The sequence below is a fragment of the Carassius carassius genome, chromosome 38 (genome assembly GCF_963082965.1).
Source record: "Carassius carassius chromosome 38, fCarCar2.1, whole genome shotgun sequence".
NCBI lineage: Eukaryota > Metazoa > Chordata > Actinopteri > Cypriniformes > Cyprinidae > Carassius > Carassius carassius.
The window spans coordinates 29,442,581-29,470,080 of NC_081792.1; the positions used below are offsets into that span (position 1 = coordinate 29,442,581).

Below are 27,500 nucleotides of genomic sequence, written 5' to 3' on the forward strand. Positions count from 1 at the left end.
TACTGTGATTGGTTCTGTTAAAAGTAAAGTCTGTGATGGTCACTCAACGCGGCTCATTCCTCTGAATGAAACACATTGGAGGAAACTGGGGAAAAGTACTGAAATACCATCTAAATACTGAATATTATCAAAAGTACTGAAATACCATCAAAATACTGAAATATTATCAAAAGTACTGAAATACCATCAAAATACTGAATATTATAAAAAGTACTGAAATACCATCAAAATACTGAAATATTATCAAAAGTACTGAAATACCATCAAAATTCTGAAATATTATCAAAATACTGAAATATTATCAAAAGTACTGAAATACCATCAAAATTCTGAAATATTATCAAAATACTGAAATATTATCAAAAGTACTGAAATACCATCAAAATACTGAAATATTATAAAAAGTACTGAGATACCATCAAAATACTGAAATATTATCAAAAGTACTGAAATACCATCAAAGTACTGAAATATTATCAAAATACTGAAATATTATAAAAAGTACTGAAATACCATCAAAATACTGAAATATTATAAAAAGTACTGAAATACCATCATAAGTACTGAAATAGTATCAAAAGAAATAGTATTCAAATGATTTAAGTAATATCAACAGTATTACAGTATAAAAAGTAAATTCTGTCAAAAGTCATTAAAATAGTATAAAAAGTACTTAAATAGTATCAAAATAACTGAAATATAAAAGTAACTGAAATAGTATGAAAAGTACTAAAAAATTATTAAAAGTACTGAAATATTTTTCAAGTTTACTGAAATACTATCAAAATCGAATAAATGGTATTAAACATATTGAAATAGTATTAAAAGTAATGTAAGAGTATCATAAGTATTTAAATAATATAAAAATACTGACATTTGTGACCTGAATAAATGATCTCTCCAGTAATGTGTGGTTTGTTCGGAGGACAATATTTGTCTGAGATACAACTATTTGAAAATCTGGAATCTGAGGGAGCAAAAAAATCTAAATATTGAGAAAATCATCTTTAAAGTTGTTCAAATGAAGTTCTTAGCAATACATATTACTAATCAAAAATGAAGTTTTGATATCTTTACGGTAGGAGATTTACTAAATATCTTCATGAACATGATCTTTACTTAATATCCTAATGATTTTTGGCATAAAATAAAAATGTATAATTTTGACTCATACAATGTATTGTTGTCTATTTCTACAAATATACCTGTGACTGCTTCTGTGATACAGGGACACAGATTAAAATACTGAAATGGTATCAAATGAAATCAAATCTATTGATTACTCTAAGGTTGATTAGATAAACAGACAGTATTTAGTATTCTCTCAAACTCTTCTAAATTCAATGCAGCTCAAGGACAGACTTGTTTTATCCATTATAACTTAATAAACATCTCATAAAACAAATTTGTAGAGTTCAGACCTTCATTATTTTATTATGATGACCTCTGATGTCATCGGTCAAAGGTCACAACCCAATTCTGAACGTCTCGCTGCTCTCGGTTGATGGAGATCAAATCTAATGGCAGTGATTCGTATGCAGCGTCTCCTTTATGTGTTATCATCATCATTATCATCATCACTGAGAAATTAATAACTTCATTCCACAACATACTAAGCCCTTAATATTATGCAAATTATGTTTCTTTCTTAAATGCCTCACAACATGTGAGATGCAGTAGAAGCGGTCTTAGGTGAGTCAGTAACAGCTGATCAGCAGCTGGCCGCTTCTGAAATAAAACCGATTATCGGTCGATCTCTAAATCAAAGAGGTTTCACAGATGTCAGTGTGTGCAGGTTTCACTCTGTTTTTCATTTCTATCAGACACACTCCGATTCCTGTGTAAAGTTCATTAGCTGAACGAGCTCTTCATTAACACAGACTGAGCATCGTTATGAGCTGATGAACACACATTAATGCTCACAGGACTTTCAGTGTACTAGCGCTGCTGATGCAACGTAATCCAGAGAGAGATTTAATCTGACAGACACTCGTTTCATCTGGACTCCTGCTGTCCTTAATGAAGGAGATCAGAGCGGGGACACACACACATGGCCAGACCACACAGACACACTAACATACACACACACGCAGACGCACACACACAAACTCACACTCACACACATACACATACACACACACACACACACACACACACACACACACACACACACACATGGCCAGACCACACACACACGCAGACGCACACACACAAACTCACACACATACACACACACACACACACACACACACTCACACACACTTATTTCTATAGCGCTTTTTTTTGTAGGGAAAAATCAATTAAAGACATAATCAAACAGACGATGAACTATTAACAGCAATTATATTATCGGATGCATTCAAATTTACAGCAAACTTCGGTTGTTCTGTATGTTGTGAGAACACACCACCATATGCAAACCTTAGCAATAAATAACAATGATTTAACCAGAACACAGTGGGGTGTGCTTTTACAATAATCAGTCCCTGGAACATTCAACGTTATTGAACCAATTATTGTGCAGAACGAGTAAATGGTGTTGGGAATTAAAGTGCTTGCAGGATCCTTTAGTTAAATGTATAATACGAATAAAATGTATTTTTATAAAAATACCATATACATATATATACATAAATACAAATATAATATAAAAATATTCACAAACACTATAAGAGTATATGGATGCCGTACTCATCTGTCGGTCTCCGTAGCTGATGGCCTCGGCGAGTGGACTCCATCCCTGAGCGTTTTTCACCTTCACTGGTGCATTATGGGCCAGCAGCAGATGGGCACACTCTGAGGAGAGCAGATCAAGCTTCGTTACAGTCCTGAACGTTCACATGTTAGTAAAAGTCAAAGTGACGTGTTGACACGTGTGGTGTCGCTTACACTGAATTAGTGCTCTGCATTTCACCCACACACACACACACACAGCGAGAGAGAAACACCCAGTCAAGCATTCAGGTGTATCAGAAGCGGGCGACTCACCTTTATGACCCATCATAACGGCCAGATGAAGGGGGGTGTTTCCTGTAAAACAGACGATGCCGAGTCATTTACAACCAGGACAAACCTTGTTTGAATTTATTATTGTTAAATATGTCTGTATAGCTTTTATTTCAGTTCAGTTAATCCCAATCAGGAATGCTCTGTCATGCACGTGTAGAGAAGCAGAGTGATGCAAGAGCATGAAAACAGGTAACACAGGTTAGAGAATCAAACCGGCTCATTGAGACTGATTCATAATCCATCATACAGAGAAAACACTAAACTAATGCATTAAACTAGCTTTAGTGTTGTCTGTCACATTCTACGTGAATAGAATAAAATCATTATGTTCTGAACGGTTGAAGTTCTAGATCATTGTTATTGATTATTATGATGATCACCACATTTTTTGAGGCATTAAGGTTCTAGACCAGCATGTTCTGGATTATTATGGCTCTGAATAGTACAGTTCTAGATCGCTGTGGGTTATTGTGATTCTTATTAAGGCTCTAGATCAGCATGGTTCTGGATTGCTATGACTCTGAATAGTAACTATTTGAAATCAACACGGTTAACAATGATTAACATTATAGTTCCTTCTTTTTTTGATCGTCTTTGAATAATAACAGTTCTAGATCATCATGACTCTGGATTAATATGGTGATTAATAATTGATTACCACATTCAGTCATTTAGGTTCTAGATCAGAATATTCTGGATTAGTATGATTCTCAATTACTACACTTTTTAATTATTAAGGTTCTAGCTCAGCATGATTCTGGATTATTATGATTCTTGATCACCATGTTTTGAGACATTATGATTCTAGATCAGCTCTGTACTACTACTAATATCTACTAATAATAACAGTTGTAGATCACTGTGGTTCTAGACGAGCATGTTTCTGTATAACGTTATCTAAATCTCGGTTCTAGATGATAATTGTTCTGGATTGTTGTGATTATCAATGAGCATGTTTTGAGTCATTACGGTTCTAGATCAGCTCTGAATACTAATAATAAAAGCTGTAGATCACTGTGGTTCTAGACGAGCATGTTTCTGTATAACGTTATCTAAATCACGGTTCTAGATGATAATTGTTCTGGATTGTTGTGATTATCAATGAGCATGTTTTGAGTCATTACGGTTCTAGATCAGCTCTGAATACTAATAATAACAGCTGTAGATCACTGTGGTTCTAGACGAGCATGTTTCTGTATAATCTAAATACAACCCGAATTCCAGAAAAGTTGGGACGTTTTTTAAATTTTAATAAAATGAAAACTAAAAGACTTTCAAATCACATGAGCCAATATTTTATTCACAATAGAACATAGATAACATAGCAAATGTTTAAACTGAGAAAGTTTACAATTTTATGCACAAAATGAGCTCATTTCAATTTTGATTTCTGCTACAGGTCTCAAAATAGTTGGGACGGGGCATGTTTACCATGGTGTAGCATCTCCTTTTCTTTTCAAAACAGTTTGAAGACGTCTGGGCATTGAGGCTATGAGTTGCTGGAGTTTTGCTGTTGGAATTTGGTCCCATTCTTGCCTTATATAGATTTCCAGCTGCTGAAGAGTTCGTGGTCGTCTTTGACGTATTTTTCGTTTAATGATGCGCCAAATGTTCTCTATAGTTGAAAGATCTGGACTGCAGGCAGGCCAGGTTAGCACCCGGACTCTTCTACGACGAAGCCATGCTGTTGTTATAACTGCAGTATGTGGTTTTGCATTGTCCTGCTGAAATAAACAAGGCCTTCCCTGAAATAGACGTTGTTTGGAGGGAAGCATATGTTGCTCTAAAACCTTTATATACCTTTCAGCATTCACAGAGCCTTCCAAAACATGCAAGCTGCCCATACCGTATGCACTTATGCACCCCCATACCATCAGAGATGCTGGCTTTTGAACTGAACGCTGATAACATGCTGGAAGGTCTCCCTCCTCTTTAGCCCGGAGGACACGGCGTCCGTGATTTCCAACAAGAATGTCAAATTTGGACTCGTCTGACCATAAAACACTATTCCACTTTGAAATAGTCCATTTTAAATGAGCCTTGGCCCACAGGACACGACGGCGCTTCTGGACCATGTTCACATATGGCTTCCTTTTTGCATGATAGAGCTTTAGTTGGCATCTGCTGATGGCACGGCAGATTGTGTTTACCGACAGTGGTTTCTGAAAGTATTCCTGGGCCCATTTAGTAATGTCATTGACACAATCATGCCGATGAGTGATGCAGTGTCGTCTGAGAGCCCGAAGACCACGGGCATCCAATAAAGTTCTCCGGCCTTGTCCCTTACGCACAGAGATTTCTCCAGTTTCTCTGAATCTTTGGATGATGTTATGCACTGTAGATGATGAGATTTGCAAAGCCTTTGCAATTTGACGTTGAGGAACATTGTTTTTAAAGTTTTCCACAATTTTTTTACGCAGTCTTTCACAGATTGGAGAGCCTCTGCCCATCTTTACTTCTGAGAGACTCTGCTTCTCTAAGACAAAGCTTTTATAGCTAATCATGTTACAGACCTGATATCAATTAACTTAATTAATCACTAGATGTTCTCCCAGCTGAATCTTTTCAAAACTGCTTGCTTTTTTAGCCATTTGTTGCCCCCGTGCCAACTTTTTTGAGACCTGTAGCAGGCATTAAATTTTAAATGAGCTAATTAAGTGGATAAAAGTGTAAACTTTCTCAGTTTAAACATTTGCTATGTTATCTATGTTCTATTGTGAATAAAATATTGGCTCATGTGATTTGAAATTCCTTTAGTTTTCATTTTATTAAAAGTTAAAAAACGTCCCAACTTTTCCGGAATTCAGGTTGTAATAACATTCTAGATGAAAATTGTTCTGGATTGTTGTGATTATCAATCAGCATGTTTTGAGTCATTACGGTTCTAGATCAGCTCTGAATACTAATAATAACAGCTGTAGATCACTATGGTTCTAGATTAGCATGTTTCGGTATAATCTAAATAATAACGGATCTACATGATAATTGTTCTGGATTGTTGTGATCGTCGATCAGCATGTTTTGAGTAATTATGGTTCTAGATAAGCTGTAAATGATAATAATTATAACAGTTGTAGAACACTGTGGTTCTAGCCGAGCATGTTTCTGTATAATCTAAATAATAACGGTTCTACATGATAATTTTTCTGGATTGTTGTGATTATCAATCAGCATGTTTTGAGTCATTGCGGTTCTAGATCAGCTCTGAATACTAATAATAACAGCTGTAGATCACTGTGGTTCTAGACGAGCTGTGGTTTTGGATTGTTGTGATCGTCGATCAGCATGTTTTGAGTCATTATGGTTCTAGATAAGCTGTAAATGATAATAATTATAACAGTTGTAGAACACTGTGGTTCTAGCCGAGCATGTTTCTGTATAATCTAAATAATAACGGTAATAATAATAATAATAATTATAATTGTTCTGGATTGTTGTGATTATCAATGAGCATGTTTTGAGTCATTGCGGTTCTAGATCAGCTCTGAATACTAATAATAACAGCTGTAGATCACTGTGGTTCTAGACGAGCATGTTTCTGTATAATCTAAATAATAACGTTCTAGAAGAAAATTGTTCTGGATTGTTATAATTATCAATCAGCATGTTTTGAGTCATTACGGTTCTAGATCAGCTCTGAATACTAATAATAACAGCTGTAGATCACTATGGTTCTAGATTAGCATGCTTCGGTATAATCTAAATAATAACGGATCTACATGATAATTGTTCTGGATTGTTGTGATCGTCGATCAGCATGTTTTGAGTCATTATGGTTCTAGATAAGCTGTAAATGATAATAATTATAACAGTTGTAGAACACAGTGGTTCTAGCCGAGCATGTTTCTGTATAACGTTATCTAAATCACGGTTCTAGATTATAATTGTTCTGGATTGTTGTGATTATCAATGAGCATGTTTTGAGTCATTACGGTTCTAGATCAGCTCTGAATACTAATAATAACAGCTGTAGATCACTGTGGTTCTAGATGAGCATGTTTCTGTATAATCTAAATAATAACATTCTAGATGAAAATTGTTCTGGATTGTTGTGATTATCAATCAGCATGTTTTGAGTCATTACGGTTCTAGATCAGCTCTGAATACTAATAATAACAGCTGTAGATCACTGTGGTTCTAGATGAGCATGTTTCTGTATAATCTAAATAATAACATTCTAGATGAAAATTGTTCTGGATTGTTGTGATTATCAATCAGCATGTTTTGAGTCATTACGGTTCTAGATCAGCTCTGAATACTAATAATAACAGCTGTAGATCACTATGGTTCTAGATTAGCATGCTTCGGTATAATCTAAATAATAACGGATCTACATGATAATTGTTCTGGATTGTTGTGATCGTCGATCAGCATGTTTTGAGTCATTATGGTTCTAGATAAGCTGTAAATGATAATAATTATAACAGTTGTAGAACACTGTGGTTCTAGCCGAGCATGTTTCTGTATAACGTTATCTAAATCACGGTTCTAGATTATAATTGTTCTGGATTGTTGTGATTATCAATGAGCATGTTTTGAGTCATTGCGGTTCTAGATCAGCTCTGAATACTAATAATAACAGCTGTAGATCACTGTGGTTCTAGACGAGCATGTTTCTGTATAATCTAAATAATAACGTTCTAGAAGAAAATTGTTCTGGATTGTTATAATTATCAATCAGCATGTTTTGAGTCATTACGGTTCTAGATCAGCTCTGAATACTAATAATAACAGCTTTAGATCACTGTGGTTCTAGACGAGCATGTTTCTGTATAATCTAAATAATAACGTTCTAGAAGAAAATTGTTCTGGATTGTTATAATTATCAATCAGCATGTTTTGAGTCATTACGGTTCTAGATCAGCTCTGAATACTAATAATAACAGCTGTAGATCACTATGGTTCTAGATTAGCATGTTTCGGTATAATCTAAATAATAACGGATCTACATGATAATTGTTCTGGATTGTTGTGATCGTCGATCAGCATGTTTTGAGTCATTATGGTTCTAGATAAGCTGTAAATGATAATAATTATAACAGTTGTAGAACACTGTGGTTCTAGCCGAGCATGTTTCTGTATAATCTAAATAATAACGGTTCTACATGATAATTTTTCTGGATTGTTGTGATTCTCAATCAGCATGTTTTGAGTCATTACGGTTCTAGATCAGCTCTGAATACTAATAATAACAGCTGTAGATCACTGTGGTTCTAGACGAGCATGTTTCTGTATAATCTAAATAATAACGGATCTACATGATAATTTTTCTGGATTGTTGTGATTCTCAATCAGCATGTTTTGAGTAATTATGGTTCTAGATCAGCTCTGAATACTATTAATAACAGTTGTAGATCACCGTGGTTCTAGACGAGAATGTTTCTGTATAATCTAAATAATAACAGTTCTAGATTGTTCTGGATTGTTGTGATTGTCGATCAGCATGTTTTGAGTCACTCTGGTTCTAGATCAGCTCTGAATGATGTCAGATCGCTCTCACCGTGCACGTCTTTCTGCGCGATGTTCTGTGTCCGGATGAGCGAGGACAGCCTCCGCACGTCCCCGCGGAACACGCACTCATGCACGGGGTACGCGCCGTCAGTGTCGCCGTGGTTCTGGTTCTGCTGCGAGCTGGAGCGGAGGATCTTGTGGTTTCCGCCGCTGAGGATCTTGCTGCTCCGGTGGGCTTTGATCCCGGTGGCCGCTGGCTCCTCGTCCGGTTCCAGCAGATCCAAACCCGCCTTGCGCTCTTTGCGCACCGAGCGGATCTTCTCTCCCGTCATATTTACACAGATGAACGGTGGACAGCAGCCGCCCGCAGAACATGAACACTGTCCGGTGACTCAACGGAGACGGACGGGAATGAAACACACACCGGAGCGACGCATCGAACGGTAAACAAACGACACACACTCACACACCCTTTGAGGAAGAGCCATCTGCCATATTCCGCTCGCACTCTCGCGAGAATCACGGGCGGGTTTAATGAACACAGCTCGGAGTCTCGCGAGAACGAGGGGACACCCTCATGCATCGAAACGATCCTCTCTACTCTCGCGAGAATGGCGTGCGGGGAGATTAGAGAGATTGGTTAGTCTCGCGAGAGTAAGCAAATATGCCTGGCAAGCCTTCGTTTGTTCAGCCTACGCAAACTTACTGAGATTTTTGGCCCTTTTTTAAAAAACCTATTATCTATTATCAATTTATCTATTATCTATTATTTATTATAAAAAAGAAAATCAATGTAGTGAAGATTTATTTTTGCCATTTTTGCCTTTATTCAGACAGACATATATTACATGTTATTATTATATCAGTATATTTTATTTATTATATATTATTATAATATCATTATATGATTATTTTTATGTGATATGTATTATATCAGTATAAAATCAGTATATTTAGAATTTATTTTTGGCATATTTGCCATTATGTAGGTTTTTTTAAGTTACTATATTATTTATTATTAGTATAAATACTGCACAATAAAATCCGTATATTGCAGATTTATTTTTCCTGTGTTGTTAGGACTCACATGCACCAGACACAAGTCCACTGTAAAGGTAGAAAAATCCTAAATAAAATATTTAAAAGAAAGAAATTCCTATGAATACATGACATGACCTCTAGCCTCTTGATAAATGAATAAAAGCTGAAAGTGCAGTCAGGTTGCTGTGTGCCAGCGTTTGACCCGTGAGTGACCGCCGCAGCAGTGAGTTCAGATCATTTCAGTGCAGCGGTCAAACACTGGAGCTGTCCTCTGTCCTCTTCATCTTCAGCACACACACACTGATAAACTGAGTCAGACTCACATCCAATGGAGGCTTGAACTCACTCAGCTGATGATGACATCTGATAATAAGTAAGTGATGTTTATTTCATATTGAACGTGTTCTCAATGCTGGTGATGGTTTGAGATAACAGATTCTACGTGTGTGTGTGTGTGTGTTTAGTCATTAGACGTCATTAATTCAGTTCTAAACCTGGATCCCTGAACAATGAAAGCACAGACGCTTTGATAAAGTTACTGTTTAGTCTCATTCACATTTATGGCATACTCTTATTTTTATATTTTCTGCTACTTTATGTTACAGTTAAGTATTTTTTAAAGCAATTTTGTTGAGCGTTTTCATCACTTTTATTCGTTTTTGTTGTCTATATAGTTTTAATTCATTATTGTTATTTCAGGTTTCAACCTAAACTAAATGACATTGAGAAATGTTGTTGTGGCTACAGTTTTTTTTTTATGTTTTATTTAATTTTATTTTTTGTTTACTTTATTTCCAATAATTAAAATTTTGTTTTAGTTGACTGTAATTGAATACATCTGAGATGAAAATTAAATCTGAAACACCTATTTAGATATTCGCATTCAGTTAAAGTGCAGTTTATACAATTGTTGTCCAAATATTATCTTTGAGAAACATGCTTCATGGCACAGGTTTTTCCGCTGGTTTCTCTATTATGAGAGCCTGTGAATCATGTGTGTGTGTGTGTGTGTGTGTGTGTGTGTGTTTGTGTGTGTGTGTTCATTGTCTTGTGTTACTCCAGCATTCTCTGGCTGTTTTCCTGCACATGCTCAGAAACACTACACATGTTCACAAAAGTCAACTTGTATTGATTTCTGTGTTGTACTAATGTCTGATGATCCATCGTTTAAGCAGATTTAAAGGGACAGTTCACCCAAAAATGAAGATGACTCACACTCGTGTCATTCCAAACCTGTGTCTTTCTGCTTGGTTTCACATGAGACTTTTGGTCACCAGTTCTGGTCCCCATTGTATATTTTGTCTATATAATGGAAGTCAATGGGGACCAGCAACTGTTTGGTTTCCAACATTCTGCAAAATAACTTCCTTTGTGTTCAACACAAGAAAGAAAGTAAATGATGACAGAATTTTCAGTTTTTGGTGAACGGTCCCTTTAACGTCTTTATATGAAGGATGACAAGCCAAAAATACCATTACATTACCCATGGTGCACTGCTTCGAGTACTTGTGAATCTATTAGAATCAACTTTTGAACTATTAAACGATCATGACAAAAGATGAGTACTGGCTGACGGACTTCAGGGAGAAATTATTTGGGTTTTATTGTAATCTGGGGTTTAGAGAAGCTTCTTAGAAAGCCGTGTGTTTGTGCTTCAGATGGCCTCGAGTGAAGCTGATAATTCTCAGTGTGATGAGGAGCCTCAGCCTGGAGACCTGATCGAGATCTTCAGACCAGCCTATCAGCACTGGGCTCTTTACCTGGGAGACGGGTACATCATCAACCTCACACCTGTCGGTCAGTGCTACACACCACATTTAAGACTTGTGCACTTCAACTGTATATAAACTTAACATCCTTAACACAAGCAAACTGATAAACGTTACGTGATGCAATGAAACAGGTCAGCATTTACAACATTCTATGTTTATTAGTCTGTTCATGTTAAAAAGTATTTATAAAACAGAGAGTTCTGCTCCCTGATTCTGATTGGCTGAGCCGCATTCAAAGCGGCTGTGAATTACGCTACAAAGTAACACACCTTTGTTTACTTATGCGTGTTGCTCGGCAACCACTTTGTAGCAACTTTAACTGTTTCCGAGGAGCTACATTGTTTGGTGGAAGAATACTGTTGTTAAAAAAGCAATAAGCCCCGTGAAGCCGTGGTTTACACTGAATTTATATCAGCTAACAGAGTTTTAGTCACTCCGCTTTGTATTGTACCTAACAACGCTCCTTAGCTGTTATAAATTCAGTGTAAACCACGGCTTCATGGGGCTCAGTGATTTAGTTTGATCCAAAACGGATAGATATTTTATATGCAATTCAAATACATCTTAACTAAATGTTTGGTCAGATGAGAGTCAAGCCGCAGCTGTGTCCAGTGTGAAGTCCGTGTTCAGCCGGAAGGCTGTGGTCCGCATGCAGCTCCTGAAGGAGGTCGTGGGAGGAGATTCATACCGGATCAATAATAAATATGATGACAGTCACACGCCACTGGCCGTGTCGGAGATCATTGAGCGAGCGCAGCTTCTCATTGGACAGGAGGTGTCATATGACCTGCTGGGAAGCAACTGTGAGCACTTCGTCACTCTCCTGCGCTACGGGGAGGGAGTCTCTGAGCAGGTCTAGGGCTCTTCTTTTGTCTCTGTGTGCACAACACTAACACTGGATTATTAACACACTTCTTAGGGAGCATCTGCTGTGAATCTGGTGTTCCAACAGTAGTGTACTGTACTGTATATAAAAGACAAATGTTGTTTCGATTAAAAGAGCTGCTGTCTTGAAATGTGAATATTTGAGTTATCTTAAGTTCAATCCAGGAAAGTTATTTTAAAATTAAATTTTAGTTTGTGACAGCTAATTTACTTTTACCATCTGATATTGAGATATATGAACCTACATTTGTGAGATATAAACATAGAATTGAGTTATAAACTGCAATTATAAGAATAAACAAAGTAAATATTTCAACAGTCAGAATTGTGTTATAAACTTAAGAATTGTGTTATAAACTTAAGAATGGTGTTATAAACTTATTATTGTGTTATAAACTTAAAACTGTGAGATATAAACGTAGAATTGTGTTATAAACATAGAACTGTGAGATATAAACGTAGAATTTTGAGAAATAAACTTAGAATTTTGTTATAAACTTAGAATTGTGTTATTTAAATATTATTAAAATGTTATAAACTTATAATTGTGAGATATAAACTTAGAATTGTGTTATAAACTTAGAATTGTGTTATAAACTTAGAATTGTGTTATAAACTTAGAATTGTGAGATATAAACTTAGAATTGTGTAATAAACTTAGAATTGTGAGATGTAAACTTACAATTTTGTTATAAACTTAGAATTATGAGATATAAACGTAGAATTGTGAGATATAAAACTTAAAATTAAGATATAAATGTAGAATTGTGATATAAACGTAGAATTGTGAGATATAAACGTAGAATTGCGAGATATAAACGTAGAATTGATATATAAACATAGAATTGTGAGATATAAACTTAGAATTGTGAGATATAAATGTAGAATTGTGAGATATAAACGTAGAATTGTGAGATATAAAAACTTAAAATTGAGATATAAACGTAGAATTGTGATATAAATGTAGAATTGTGAGATATAAAAACTTAAAATTGAGATATAAACGTAGAATTGTGATATAAAAGTAGAATTGTGAGATATAAACATAGAATTGATATATAAATGTAGAATTGTGTTATAAACCTAGAATTGTGTTATTTAAATATTATTAAAATGTTATAAACTTATAATTGTGAGATTTAAACTTAGAATTGTGTTATAAACTTAGAATTGTGAGATATAAACTTAGAATTGTGTTATAAACTTAGAATTGTGTTATAAACTTAGAATTGTGAGATATAAACTTAGAATTGTGTTATAAACGTAGAATTGTGAGATATAAAAACTTAAAATTGAGATATAAATGTAGAATTGTGAGATATAAAAACTTAAAATTGAGATATAAATGTAGAATTGTGATATAAACGTAGAACTGTGAGATATAAACGTAGAATTGTGAGATATAAAAACTTAAAATTGAGATATAAACGTAGAATTGTGTTATAAACATAGAACTGTGAGATATAAACGTAGAATTGTGTTATAAACATAGAACTGTGAGATATAAACGTAGAATTTTGAGAAATAAACTTAGAATTTTGTTATAAACTTAGAATTGTGTTATTTAAATATTATTAAAATGTTATAAACTTATAATTGTGAGATATAAACTTAGAATTGTGTTATAAACTTAGAATTGTGTTATAAACTTAGAATTGTGTTATAAACTTAGAATTGTGAGATATAAACTTAGAATTGTGTAATAAACTTAGAATTGTGAGATGTAAACTTACAATTTTGTTATAAACTTAGAATTATGAGATATAAACGTAGAATTGTGAGATATAAAAACTTAAAATTAAGATATAAATGTAGAATTGTGATATAAACGTAGAATTGTGAGATATAAACGTAGAATTGCGAGATATAAACGTAGAATTGATATATAAACATAGAATTGTGAGATATAAACTTAGAATTGTGAGATATAAATGTAGAATTGTGAGATATAAACGTAGAATTGTGAGATATAAAAACTTAAAATTGAGATATAAACGTAGAATTGTGATATAAATGTAGAATTGTGAGATATAAAAACTTAAAATTGAGATATAAACGTAGAATTGTGATATAAAAGTAGAATTGTGAGATATAAACATAGAATTGATATATAAATGTAGAATTGTGTTATAAACCTATAATTGTGTTATTTAAATATTATTAAAATGTTATAAACTTATAATTGTGAGATTTAAACTTAGAATTGTGTTATAAACTTAGAATTGTGAGATATAAACTTAGAATTGTGTTATAAACGTAGAATTGTGAGATATAAAAACTTAAAATTGAGATATAAACGTAGAATTGTGAGATATAAAAACTTAAAATTGAGATATAAATGTAGAATTGTGATATAAACGTAGAATTGTGAGATATAAACGTAGAATTGATATATAAACATAGAATTGTGAGATATAAACTTAGAATTGTGAGATATAAACGTAGAATTGTGATATAAAAACTTAAAATTGAGATATAAACGTAGAATTGTGATATAAAAGTAGAATTGTGAGATATAAAAACTTAAAATTGAGATATAAATGTAGAATTGTGATATAAACATAGAATTGTGAGATATAAACGTAGAATAGTGAGATATAAAAACTTAAAATTGATATATAAACGTAGAATTGTGATATAAACGTAGAATTGTGAGATATAAATGTAGAATTGTGAGATATAAAAACTTAAAATTGAGATATAAATGTAGAATTGTGATATAAACATAGAATTGTGAGATATAAAAACTTAAAATTGAGATATAAATGTAGAATTGTGATATAAACATAGAATTATGAGATATAAACGTAGAATAGTGAGATATAAAAACTTAAAATTGATATATAAACGTAGAATTGTGATATAAACGTAGAATTGTGAGATATAAATGTAGAATTGTGAGATATAAAAACTTAAAATTGAGATATAAATGTAGAATTGTGATATAAACGTAGAATTGTGAGATATAAACGTAGAATTGATATATAAACATAGAATTGTGAAATATAAACTTAGAATTGTGATATAAACGTAAAATTGTGAGATATAAAAACGTAAAATTGAGATATAAACGTAGAATTGTGATATAAAAGTAGAATTGTGAGATATAAACATAGAATTGATATATAAACGTAGAATTGTGATATATAAACGTAGAATTGTGAGATATAAACATAGAATTGTGAGATATAAATGAAGAATTGTGAGATATAAAAACTTAAAATTGAGATATAAACGTAGAATTGTGATATAAAAGTAGAATTGTGAGATATAAACATAGAATTGATATATAAACATAGAATTGTGATATATAAACGTAGAATTGTGATATATAAACGTAGAATTGTGATATATAAACGTAGAATTGTGAGATATAAACATAGAATTGTGAGATATAAACGTAGAATTGTGAGATATAAAAACTTAAAATTGAGATATAAACGTAGAATTGTGATATAAAAGTAGAATTGTGAGATATAAACATAGAATTGATATATAAACGTAGAATTGTGAGATATAAACATAGAATTGATATATAAACATAGAATTGTGATATATAAACGTAGAATTGTGAGATATAAAAACTTAAAATTGAGATATAAACGTAGAATTGTGATATAAAAGTAGAATTGTGAGATATAAACATAGAATTGATATATAAACGTAGAATTGTTAGTTATAAATGTAGAGTTGAGATATAGACTTAGAATTGTGAGATATAAACTTAGAATTAAGATATAAACAGAATTGTGTGTTATAAATTTAGAATTATGAGATATAAACATATAGTAGAGTAATAACTTGAAATTATAAGGAAAAAATTTTAAAATGTGCACTTATATTTGCAAGATATAAACTTTCAATTGTCGTGGGAAGTCGTGGCCTAATGGTTAGAGAGTCGGACTCCCATTGGAAGGGTTGTGAGTTCGAGTCCCGGGCCGGCAGGAATTGTGGGTGGGGGGAGTGCATGTACAGTTCTCTCTCCACCTTCAATACCACGACTTAGGTGCCCTTGAGCAAGGCATCGAACCCCCAACTGCTCCCCGGGCGCCGCAGCATAAATGGCTGCCCACTGCTCCGGGTGTGTGCTCACAGTGTGTGTGTGTGTGTGTTCACTGCTCTGTGTGTGTGCACTTCGGATGGGTTAAATGCAGAGCACTGATTCTGAGTATGGGTCACCATACTTGGCTGAATCTCACGTCATATCTTGCATGATATAAATTGTAAAATGTAAACTTAGAATTGTGAGATACCAGTCTAGAATTGTGAGTCTAAATTGTGATATCAAAAGTCACAACTACCTGTATTTGATGTTATTTGTTGTTTATCTCATATAGTGTGTGATTTTGTGTTGGCAGGCGTCACGGGCCATAGGCGCCATCAGTTTAGTGACGGCCGCAGCGAGTGCTTTCTCAGTGCTGGGACTGATCAACACACGCTCCAGAAACAGACCCTTCTAGAACCACTCCAGATCCAGCTGAGCTTTTCATTGAGTTTGAATGTCCTCCGTACTCAGGATTCTTTGGCTGAAAAGTTGTGTTAAAATGAAAATGAACCTTTGCTGTGATAACTTGACATAGTATCCAAAGAATGGAAATAAAAACGGTAGTAAACTAGGATTTAGCCTGTAAAAAAATATTTTTTACATTTAATATCAATTATTTTTATTTATAGTTTAAATTATTCCAAAGTGTTTTTTATTAATTTATTGTAAAATTTTAGACCATGTTACTAAGTTGCAATGCAATGTTAATACAATGCAATGCAATTTTGCTGTGATTTTATCTGGAACTCACGTCATAAAATAAAAATGTAGCTTGCCTGAATAAAGTAATTTTGAAAATTTGTATTTTTTTCTAATTATTATTGTTTATTTGTTTTAAAAATAAATTATTTATTGCTGCTTTATAAATATTTTTCTTTTTTATTTATTTCCTTTTTTTCTTTTATTTTATTCAAGTTTAGACTTTTATTTTTGACTAGATAATAATTTTTCCACTATAGAAGCAATCAGAATGTGATTAAAAACACCGTACAGCACATAATAGAAATAATTCTATTTTAATTCTATTTTAATTACAAACTTTACATGTACAAAAAATAACAGGCAGCTGTGTGGAATCAGCGCAAATGCTGATTGGTTGGCTGAAGCTGGACGGAGCAGCTGATTGGTCGGCTGAAGCTGGACGTGTGGAAGATTTTCATTGGTCAATATGTAAACTAATGCAGGCCTAATCAATGTGACTCTAGCCATTTATGTATGAAGTTATTCTACTGTTATAATCATGCATTTGACTGTATGTAGAGGCCTGCCTGAGAATGTGCAGAGAGTGCAGGGGTAAAGTATACTGTATGGTGCAGCTGCACACCCTATTTAGACATTAGACAAAATATATAATGAGACCTCCTTGGTGCAGACATTACCAAAATACTGCATATAGTAAAGTTGAATGTCCTGTTTTGACATAAGACAAACTATATGATTAGGCCTCCTCGTTTCACTTAGAATAAATTCTACATCCTAAAGGCAAGCTGGAAACAGCCATAAAAGGTAAAAGAGTTGATAAACAGAACCATATGTATGAAATGTATTGAGCATAGGCACGCCATCAGAAGCACTGTATAAAATAGAGAACCGACACAGACTCGACAGACTGTTCTGCAGAGCTTTCTCGGTTTTATTTTCTCTTGAGAATAAAATCTTTCTTCTGGAAACAAAACCCCGAGAGTGTGATTCCTCAGATCCATGGCAGACGAAAATACACTACAGACGGAGCAGCTGATTGGTCGGCTGAAGCTGGACGGAGCAGCTGATTGGTCGCTTAGGTGTGACGGAGCAGCTGCTTTATTATATTTTTTCAGCTGGTTTATGGTTTATTGCTTTCAATGCTTAAAATGTAAACAAAAAATTAACTTTTGTCTTTTTAGGATAATTTTAGTACTTTTTATTTTTATATTTTAGTTGAGGTTTAAGTTATTTTGTTGTGTTTTTTATTACATTCTGATTAGTTTTAGAAAATGTCTCATTCAGTTTTAGTAATTAAAGTACTCCAAAATAAAACTGATAATTAAAATAAGTTTAGTTCTAAACTAAAGAATGTTTGCCTTCACAACTAATTACAATAGAAAAAAATTAAGTTTGATAATTTTCAGTTTTATATTTATTTTAATACAAAAACTGTGAACTTTTGTCTTGAAAAATTACAACAATAAATGATTAATGATAAAACAAATTATTAATTATAATAATTATTAAATTATAACAAATTATTAAATTATAATAAGAATAAAATAAATGATAAAAAACAATAAATATATGAAATACAAAAAAAAGAGTAAAATAAATGAGTAGGTTAAAATAAAAATAGTACAAAAACTAATTAAAGAAATAAAGTTTAATAACTAACTAAAATAAATACATATATTTAAATAAATTAAATAATAATTGAAAGATAAAAATAATAATTTTGTAATTAAAAAATTATAATAAAAGATTAAAATAAAATGAATAGACTAAAATAAAAATAAATTACAAAATAAAAATAAGAATACAATAAAATGAATAGCTTAAAATCAATGTATATATTTAAAATAACAAACTGTAATGACTAAAATCAATTAAAATAAATTAAATTAAATATGAAAATTTATACATTAAAAATTTAAATAATATATATATACATTTTCAAATAAATGTTTCAAATTATATTAGAAATTAAAGTTAATAGTAAGTAAATAAATAAATAAAATTAATAGAAGACTGATTAAAATACATTTAAAAGTTAGGTAACTAGAAGCACATAAGTAATACATCTAACAGTACAGTACTACAGGAGTAGAACAACACTTACAGCTACTCTATACTAGATGAACTGTGTTACAGTATTGATTTATTTTCCTGATCTGTGATCTGCATCTCTGCGCTCTGTTAGTTCTGTCTGACGTCATTGCGTCACCACACTCGCAGCACTTTAAAGGGTTAGTTCACCCAGATAGCAAATTTATGTCATTAATAACTCACCCCAATGTTGTTCCAAACCCGTGAGGCCTCCGTTTATCTTCTGAACACAGTTTAAGATATTTTAGGTTTAGTCCGAGAGCTCTCAGTCCCTCCATTGAAGCTGTGTGTACGGTCTACTGTCCATGTCCAGAAAGGTAAGAAAAACATCATCAAAGTAGTCCATGTGACATCAGAGGGTCAGTTAGAATTTACTGAAGCATCGAAAATACATTTTGGTCCAAAAATAGCAAAAACTATGACTTTATTCAGCATTGTCTTCTCTTCCGTGTCTGTTGTGAGAGAGAGTTCAAAACAAAGCAGTTTGTGATATCCGGTTCACGAACGAATCATTCGATGTAACCGGATCTTTTTGAACCAGTTCACCGAATCGAACTGAATCGTTTTAAACGGTTCGCGTCTCCAATACGCATTAATCCACAAATGACTTAAACTGTTAACTTTTTTAATGTGTCTGACACTCCCTCTGAGTTCAAACAAACCAATATCCCGGAGTAATTCATTCACTCAAACAGTACACTGACTGAACTGCTGTGAAGAGAGAACTGAAGATGAACACATTAAAACAAGTGCATGGATTAAATTATATCACGCAATCATCAAATACAGCACTACAAGAGAATCATTCTTCCCACAGTTTGAAGCTTTGAGTCGTTCATTCTTGTCTCTAAATGACTCAGAGAAACTACTCTATATACTTGGAGAGAATGAGACGGCAGTCACAATAGCTGCTAAATATTTATACACCATACGAAAGGGATCTTTTATTGTATTCAACTGTTTTATTTGATATTCTTAATTGTATATAATTACTGTTATTAATATTAGAAATATTATCTGCTGTTGCTATTTTTATTGTATTCTATTTTATTGTAATTATATTTTATTCTGTATCTAAATGCTTTGGCAATACTGTAACTCAAATGTCATGCCAATAAAGCAACTTGAACTTGAGAGAGAGAGAGAGAGAGAGACAGAGACACACACACACACACACAGAGAGAGTGACACAACAGAAAGACACAGAGAGAGAGAGAGACACACACTGTCCAAACTAACTGGACTATGTTCTAGTCCCAGTTAGTTTGGACAGTGTATAATTTCTGAATGAGTTCTAATAGAGCGAGCGTCTGCTCAGTCCTCTCTTGTGTTTCTCTCTTCCTCCTGACAGACAGTGACTCTATCCTCTCTCCAGTCTCTCTCGCTCTTCATCATGTGTGTGTGTGTGTCACGTCCTGCATGTTCAGGCCGCTGGTGATCATGTGATGTGTCCCGTGTCATGGCTGTAGTGATGTCATCAGCGTGTGTGTGTGTGTCAGGATCGTCTTCAGTGTCGTCGATGATGAGCTTCCGGTTGTTCCGCCCATCCCACCCCGCTACCGGCCGGTGTCTGTGCCCGCCGAGTCCTCGCCCTCCAAGGTGCCCGCACACATCATAAATAATCAAAAAAAAAAAATATATATATATATAACATATAAAAAGGGTGATTTACATTTGAAAAACGGTGTGCACCTGGACAGTCCTCCGGCAATCCCCCTGCGACAGCCCACCACTAAAGTGTACTCGCCCCATTACTCTCTGACAGAGCCGCCCGAGAGCCCCCCCACCCTGCCGCCGCGGGAGCCGTTCCGGACCCCAGACGTGTTCTCCAGCTCCCCGGGACACCACTCCGAACCCTGCCAGGCCTTCTTCCCCCGTCGCCGCTGGGGTCATGCAAACACCCACCGGCTCTGGACTGTGACCCCGGGCCACCCGTCCCGCCGCACCACAGCACCTCACACTCACCCATCCCCAAACTCCCACCCAAGACCTACAGGAGAGAGTCGGTGGTCCACAATGAGAACACACACAGTGCTGGACACTAGACGCTCTTAAAGAGACAGCACACCTCAAATCAGGATTCAGTCAGTGTTTCCCTCGAGCCGTTCCAAACCTGCTCCAGTGTCTGTCTTCTGCTGAGCACAGACAGCTGACGGCACCCATACACTCCCATTGGGGTTTTGGACATCAATAGAAACTGCAACTGTTTGGTTACCGACGTTCTTCATAATATTTAGAAAACACTTAAAAGAACAAAACGATAAACATTTTGAATAATGTATGTTACCCAACCATTTTTGGTCCCCATTGACATTCATTGTGTTTTTTTGTCCATATAAATGGAAACCAAAATCATTTGTTACCCACATTCTTCAAAAACATTTAGAAGATACTATTTTGAAGAATGTTGGTGACCAAACAGTTTTGGTTCGGTTATAGTTTATTCAGCGTAATGGAAGTCGCTGGAGACCGTTGATTGACATTCTTCAAAAGCACCTTCTAAATGTTTTGGAAGTTGATGGTACCCATCGACTTCCATTGTATTTTTTCCCATACATTTGAAGTCGATGGCTGCCGCCAGCTGTTTGGTTCTCAACATCTGATCTGTATAAAGATCTGTTTTGTGTTCAAAAGAATAAAGAAACTCATCCAGGTCTGGAACAACTGGAGGGAGGGTAAATAATGGCAGAATTGAACTGCTGATGGATGACTTCAGACTCGTTCGGGAGTTTAAGGTACCTTCGTACTGGAGAAACCCTTAAGAAACACACGCGTGATCGTCTTCTGTGCGTCAGAACTTTTAATTTCTCAATCACTTCTTGTTTTGCCAATAAGTATGTAAAGATGCAACGGTCACTGCCTTAAAACAAGGGAATAAAAGTGTTTGTACCACTGTATGCCGCGAGACGTCTGGGTTTCTGTAGCGCTGTACACGACAGAGACGCAAGAGAACCGATCAGATCAAGAGACCCAACACTGCTCCTCATAAAACTGCTTTAATATCAAACACTGGTATGATCATGAATATGAATCTGACTGGTTGTCTGTTGAAGTGTGAATCCTCTGACCATGACTGTATCAGAGTCAAAGGGGGGTTATTAAACAAATGATACAAGCCCTAGATATTAATAACACATCCAGACACTTCATATTAAACAGAATTTGATTTGTTAGTTGCATGTAATAGATTACATTTCAGTAAGCTACGCGATGGGTTTGTAAAAGGTGTTTTTATGCACATTTGGGCTGAGTTTTCATTTTACAAATGGTTCAGTTTCAGAAATATCTCTTCCATTATGAGCACAGCCTTGGTTTATGCATCAGGAAACGTTTATTATAACATTCCAAACAAAACAAACATCCAATGACTGAGTGTTCCATGAATCTAGAGCTTATAAACACAGAAGCGGTGTGTGATCCCGGAGCAGGAAGCCTTCTTCACTGATGTGTCTGTCCTGAGGGTTGTTCTGCTCCAGGGATGCTCTCCACTAGACTCTGGATGCGAGACAGGATGATCTCGTTGGCGCTGCTGCAGTCTCCAGGCCTGTAGGGGGCGCTGATGGTCAGAGCGTTCGCCACACACAGAACCTCTCCATCTTCAGTCACCGGGACTCGGTTCTTCTCCAGCCACAGACGCACACTCTCCCGCCGAGACTTCAGCTCCTCCGCGCTGAGACTCTGTGCTCGGTCCGGCAGGAAGACGCTCTTCATCTGACGCTCCGTTTCCTCTGTTCCTCTCCTGAGGATCTGGACATCAGTCACCGCGTGACCCAGAATCACCCTCACCGACGGACACTCGTTCTCCTGGACGCTCACCAGCACCACACTGCAGACACACAAGATGATTCACGTCATGTTTTAAAACGCTAATGATTAATAATGATGCAAAACCCCCAAGTGATTCACCTGATTCAAAACCCTAAGTGATTCACCTCATGATTCAAAAGATCCACTTCATGTTTTAAAGCGCAAATGATTAACTTTATAATTCACAATGTTTCAAACCTCTGAATAATTCCTCTAATGACCCATAATGCATCATTTAAGTGCATACTTTCCACCTCATGATTACAAATCCAAACGGTTCCCCTTATGATTCAAATCCCAAACGATTCACTTCAAGATTCATAATTATCCCCAACGCAAATGATTCACCTCGTGACTCAAAAACCCATGTGATTCACCGATTCATTTGAGTGAAAGTGTTTCCAGAAGCCCTCACCTTTAAAATGCATTTACAGGATTATGTTTTACATTAAGTTACAAATATATAACCGTTATAAATCATTAGAACACAATAAAAAGAACCCAAACTGAACGGAGAATCGTGTTGAAATACTTCCGCTGCTTCACTGTTGTTTCTGAGTTGTACCTGGCGGAGACGGGGTCCACGGTGAACACGCGTCCCTCGAAGCGCTGCTGATCTCCCGCCGTGACGCAGACCTCATGATTGACGAACTCGTGCCAGTGTCGAGGACTCCTGGAGCTCCACTGCAGCATCTCCGCGGAACACCGATCACTCGATCACCGCTGGCGCTGATCCATCCGCGTGCGACTTCATCTTCACCCGCGCCGCGCGCAGAACGCGTATGACGTCACTGCCGTAAGCGCTCGTGCGATTGGCTGGCTGGGGTCACAGAGATTTTCTTTTACAATATATTAATATTTTTTTTAAATCACATAGAGAGCGTACGGGATATATATACCACAAAATGAACCTAACAAAGCAAAATAAATTAATTAGAATAAGCGCGCAGTTAGAGATCGGGATAGAGGCATTATGGGAATTGTAGTTTTCAGCATTGCGCAGGCGCGTCGTCCGTTGACAGGCGACTGTTTGTTTCTGTCAGGATTTCTTCATTATGTCGCGGCACGGGCGACACGGAGGCGTTGAGTCTGATTAATCACGGAAATTAAACAAAATCTCCCGTTACATCTCGTGTGAAACGCGGCTGTTATTGTAGAGCTTTGATGTGTTTAGCACGAGCTGCTAACCCAGGCGCGCTAATAATAATCATCCTCTAGTAATGACCCTAACATACTTAGTTTAGATGCAGATTACACGTTGAAGAATTAGTTTGTTGGGTTATAGCTCAGTAGGGCTTTTAAAACAGTTTGCTCTGTATTTTATAAATGAAATGAGCTTTTGATAATTTCAGTCAGTTAAACGTTAAGTGCTTAAAGTGTTTAGTTCAAGTTTATATTTTCGTTAAATTTGGAGGGTTCTAGACTCATCGTTGCTTTTAACGAAAACTATTACAAATCTTATTTAATTAATTTAAATAATGCTGAAATAAAATATAACTGTTAACTTAAACTAAAATAACTAAATAAAATAAATTAAAGCTAGATAGAAATATTAAAGTTAATAATAAATGATACAAGCACATAACAATATTTTTCAAATGAATATTAAAAATAAAAGCTGAAAAAATATATTTATATATATATATATACACTACTGTTAAAAAGTTTGGAATCAGTGAGACTTTTTTTATAAAAAAAAAAATACAGAAAAAAACAGTCATTTTGCAAAATGTTATTACATTATAAAACATCTGTTTTCTGTGTGAATCTGTGTTAAAGTGTAATGTATTTCTATGATGCTCCGCTGTATTTTCAGCATCATTCCTCCAGTCTTCAGTGTCACATGATCTTCAGAAATCAGAATAATATGATTTATTATTAGAATTTTTAATCAAGTTTTTAAGACTTTTTTCAGGGTTCTTTGATGAATAAAAAGTAAAAAAAAAACAGCATTTATTCAAATATAATTATTTTCTAACAATATAAATCTTTGCTATCACTTCTTAACAATTTAACGTTGCTGAATAAAAGTTTCAAAAAAAGAAAGAATAAGAATTTACTGACCCCAAACTTTTGACCGGTAGTGTATATATATAAAAAACAGCAGTAATCTATAATTAAAATCCTGTTTGTGCATCATGTGATATGAGTTGTAGCAGCAGTATAATCTCTTCTGTGCTGAACTGTAGTGAGGTCTGTCTCCTCTCTCAGAGACGAAGGTGTATGTGGGTAACCTGGGCACCGGGGCCGGGAAGGGTGAGCTGGAGCGGGCGTTCAGTTACTACGGGCCGCTGAGGACGCTGTGGATCGCTCGCAACCCGCCGGGATTCGCCTTCATGGAGTTTGAGGATCCCAAAGACGCTGAGGACTCCTGACCTGATGCTGTGATGCTAAGGATTCATCACTCATCACTCGTTCAGTGTGTCTCTGAGCACGCCTCGATACTGTATTCCCACATTACTGGAGTCAAGAACTTTAGGAGTGCAGTGAAAGTCAATCAAATCATTTGGGATATGAGCAGATACCTTAAAATTTAAAGTATCATTTCAGTTATTTAACGTTTCTGTATTCAAAATTGTATAAGCCATGCTTTATTTCAAGCCTTGAGTGACAGATGTTTGGTGACGCTTAATGCTTGATTGCACAGACACTGAATCATCAATGAACTGAATGAGTGAAGTGACTCTGTTATTGTTCTCTTGCATTGTTTGCAAACTATTTCTCCTGGTCTCTGTGTTCAGGGTGATCTGTGGCTCTCGCGTGCGAGTTGAACTCTCCACCGGAATGCCGCGGCGTTCCCGTTACGACGTCCACCGACCCCGCGACCCTTCGACCCCAACGACCGATGCTACGAATGCGGAGAAAAGGGCCACTACGTTTACGACTGCCATCGGTACGGCCGGCGGTGCTGTCTCTGATCAATAACACTGTTCATCTGCTGTCATATTGTTCTCTCTCTCTCTCTCTGACTTCCTGTTTGTTTACTAAAATGTGCGGGTTAACGGGGGGATGTTTTTGTTGTTTTCTGCACTGATGTTTTCTCCAGTGTTCTTTGGGATTTCATGTAATGACTGACCTGGTCAAAACCTTTCAGGTTTCACCGTTTGATTCAGAGAGACACGATCCTTTACGATTTCATGAAGCATCTAGCAAATTCCATATGACCGGGGCACGAGCAGCCACACCCCTTCGCTGAGGCTCCTCCCACTGCTACTTAACTATTCATAGCCCCTCCCCCAACCCAAACCAGATGAGAGATGCAATCCGAGTAAATTCGGCTAGCGATTTGTGCCTTGGCTTTGATAACGAGATCATCGAGACCTCGGCAGAAAAAGCGCCTTGCACACTTCCATCAAGTCTCAATCAAGCGATTTGGCTGTCAGTGCGGTCATCGTTAGAAATCCAAGAGAACGACTAGATGCAGAGGTCGGCTGATGATAGATACTTCTAGATCGTCTAAATCGGCTAGACCTCGGTTCCAAAGAGGGTCGACCTGCAGAGTTGCAAGGTTTATTTCAAGTACCAATTAATGTGTCTCTCTGTATATCATTGCCTGAACTCGAAGCAGTCGTAGTGTTTAATGCTGTTAACTTTTTTAATATCTGTTGGATGCTTTGGAGAGTTCCAGGGCTGGGCGATATAACGCTCCGTCATGTTCACGGATTTCATGTAGATATAGCTAAATAATGCATTTTTAATCAGAGAAATCATTTTGACTAATCATTATTGCCAGTTGCATTAAAAAAATTTATTGCAAAAAGTAAAATATTTATTTAGATAATAATTATGGCGTAAATTAATTTAATTTTTTCCCCTTATCTTTAAAAAAAAATAATAATGCAAAGTAATAAATGGAAAGATATTTTTACTGAGACTTTTGCAACGTTTTTGAGTGTAATTTTACTATCATTGAGATACTGTTACAGGTTTGGTTGATTTTTGAAGTAGCTTTTGTTTTTATGTTCTCCATTTTCATTTTAAAGTTTGAGATTTTTTGTCATTTTTAATAGTTTTTTATATCTATATAGTTTTATTATTTATAATTGCAGTGTGTGTATATATACATATAATTTTATTTCGGTAATGGTGTATTTTATTTTGGTTAATGAGAATGTTATTTTTGTTTTGTTTTAGTTAGCATTAATAACCCCACTGGTGATTGAACCGTTTATTTGCATCAGACGTTTGAATCAGTTCACAAAGTGATTCATGGAAATTAATAGGTTAAAACGCTGTCATATGGCCCAGCCCTGTTCTGTTCTGTACTGTAGCTTTAATGTTAAACTGTAATGTGAGTGTTTAGTTCAGTTGAGGTCTGTGCCTGAGGGTCACATGCATCAGTCAATCTGTGACACTGACACATGTCTCTCTCCTCTGTTCCTGCCGTCTGCTCGTCTCCTCTGGATTGGGACAGGTCTCGCTCCCGCTCTCGGTCCAGGAGGAGGAGATATGGGCGCTCTCGCAGCCGAAGCAGAGGGAGTTGTGTGACAGACCTGTGAGTGTGAGAATGTGTGTTTGTTTGTGTGCACAAGTGTGTGCGTGTGTGAGTGTATGAGTGCATGCACACACTAGCAAGCACTCACACACTCACACACACTCGCTCACTCTCTATGCTATTGTGTGCATGCAAGAGAGTGAGTGAGTGTGTGTGTGTTTGTGTGAGTGAGTGCATGCTAGTGTGTGCGTGCGAGAGAGTG

The 27,500-nt window shown here is 35.5% G+C and overlaps 4 protein-coding genes across 6 annotated transcripts in view; 1 reads left to right on the plus strand and 3 right to left on the minus strand.

The window, feature by feature from the left end:
* The window catches only part of LOC132119755 (ankyrin repeat domain-containing protein 13C), a 17,420-nt gene extending 8,436 nt beyond the window's left edge, over window positions 1-8,984 (minus strand). The window contains exons 1-3 of the mRNA XM_059529989.1: window positions 8,510-8,984; window positions 2,989-3,030; window positions 2,692-2,796 (exon numbers count right to left, since the gene is read on the minus strand). Of these exons, the coding sequence (XP_059385972.1) occupies window positions 2,692-2,796; window positions 2,989-3,030; window positions 8,510-8,792 (430 nt within the window). The 5' untranslated portion in view covers window positions 8,793-8,984. The remainder of the gene's footprint in view (window positions 1-2,691; window positions 2,797-2,988; window positions 3,031-8,509) is intronic.
* The window catches only part of LOC132119759 (lysyl oxidase homolog 4-like), a 174,054-nt gene that overhangs the window by 52,844 nt on the left and 93,710 nt on the right, over window positions 1-27,500 (minus strand). The window lies entirely within an intron of this gene.
* Window positions 11,032-16,979, plus strand: plaat1 (phospholipase A and acyltransferase 1). The gene is made up of 3 exons (XM_059529988.1): window positions 11,032-11,298; window positions 11,858-12,126; window positions 16,517-16,979. Exons 1-3 carry the CDS (start codon window positions 11,160-11,162, stop codon window positions 16,616-16,618), a joined length of 510 nt encoding a protein of 169 aa, XP_059385971.1. The 5' UTR covers window positions 11,032-11,159; the 3' UTR covers window positions 16,619-16,979.
* Window positions 22,428-23,588, minus strand: LOC132119756 (gem-associated protein 6-like). The gene is made up of 2 exons (XM_059529990.1): window positions 23,369-23,588; window positions 22,428-22,822 (listed from the first exon to the last, which is right to left on the minus strand). Exons 1-2 carry the CDS (start codon window positions 23,494-23,496, stop codon window positions 22,435-22,437), a joined length of 516 nt encoding a protein of 171 aa, XP_059385973.1. The 5' UTR covers window positions 23,497-23,588; the 3' UTR covers window positions 22,428-22,434.

What these genes read in the sequence shown, in the direction of transcription:
- plaat1 (XM_059529988.1), top strand. Translation starts at nt 11,160, where the DNA reads ATGGCCTCGAGTGAAGCTGATAATTCTCAGTGTGATGAGGAGCCTCAG. An exon ending in CATCAACCTCACACCTGTCG is followed by an intron (nt 11,299 to 11,857) that starts GTCAGTGCTACA and finishes ATGTTTGGTCAG; the next exon opens with ATGAGAGTCAAGCCGCAGCT. An exon ending in GGGAGGGAGTCTCTGAGCAG is followed by an intron (nt 12,127 to 16,516) that starts GTCTAGGGCTCT and finishes TTGTGTTGGCAG; the next exon opens with GCGTCACGGGCCATAGGCGC.
- LOC132119756 (XM_059529990.1), bottom strand. Translation starts at nt 23,496, where the DNA reads ATGCTGCAGTGGAGCTCCAGGAGTCCTCGACACTGGCACGAGTTCGTC. An exon ending in GTGGACCCCGTCTCCGCCAG is followed by an intron (nt 22,823 to 23,368) that starts GTACAACTCAGA and finishes GTGTGTCTGCAG; the next exon opens with TGTGGTGCTGGTGAGCGTCC.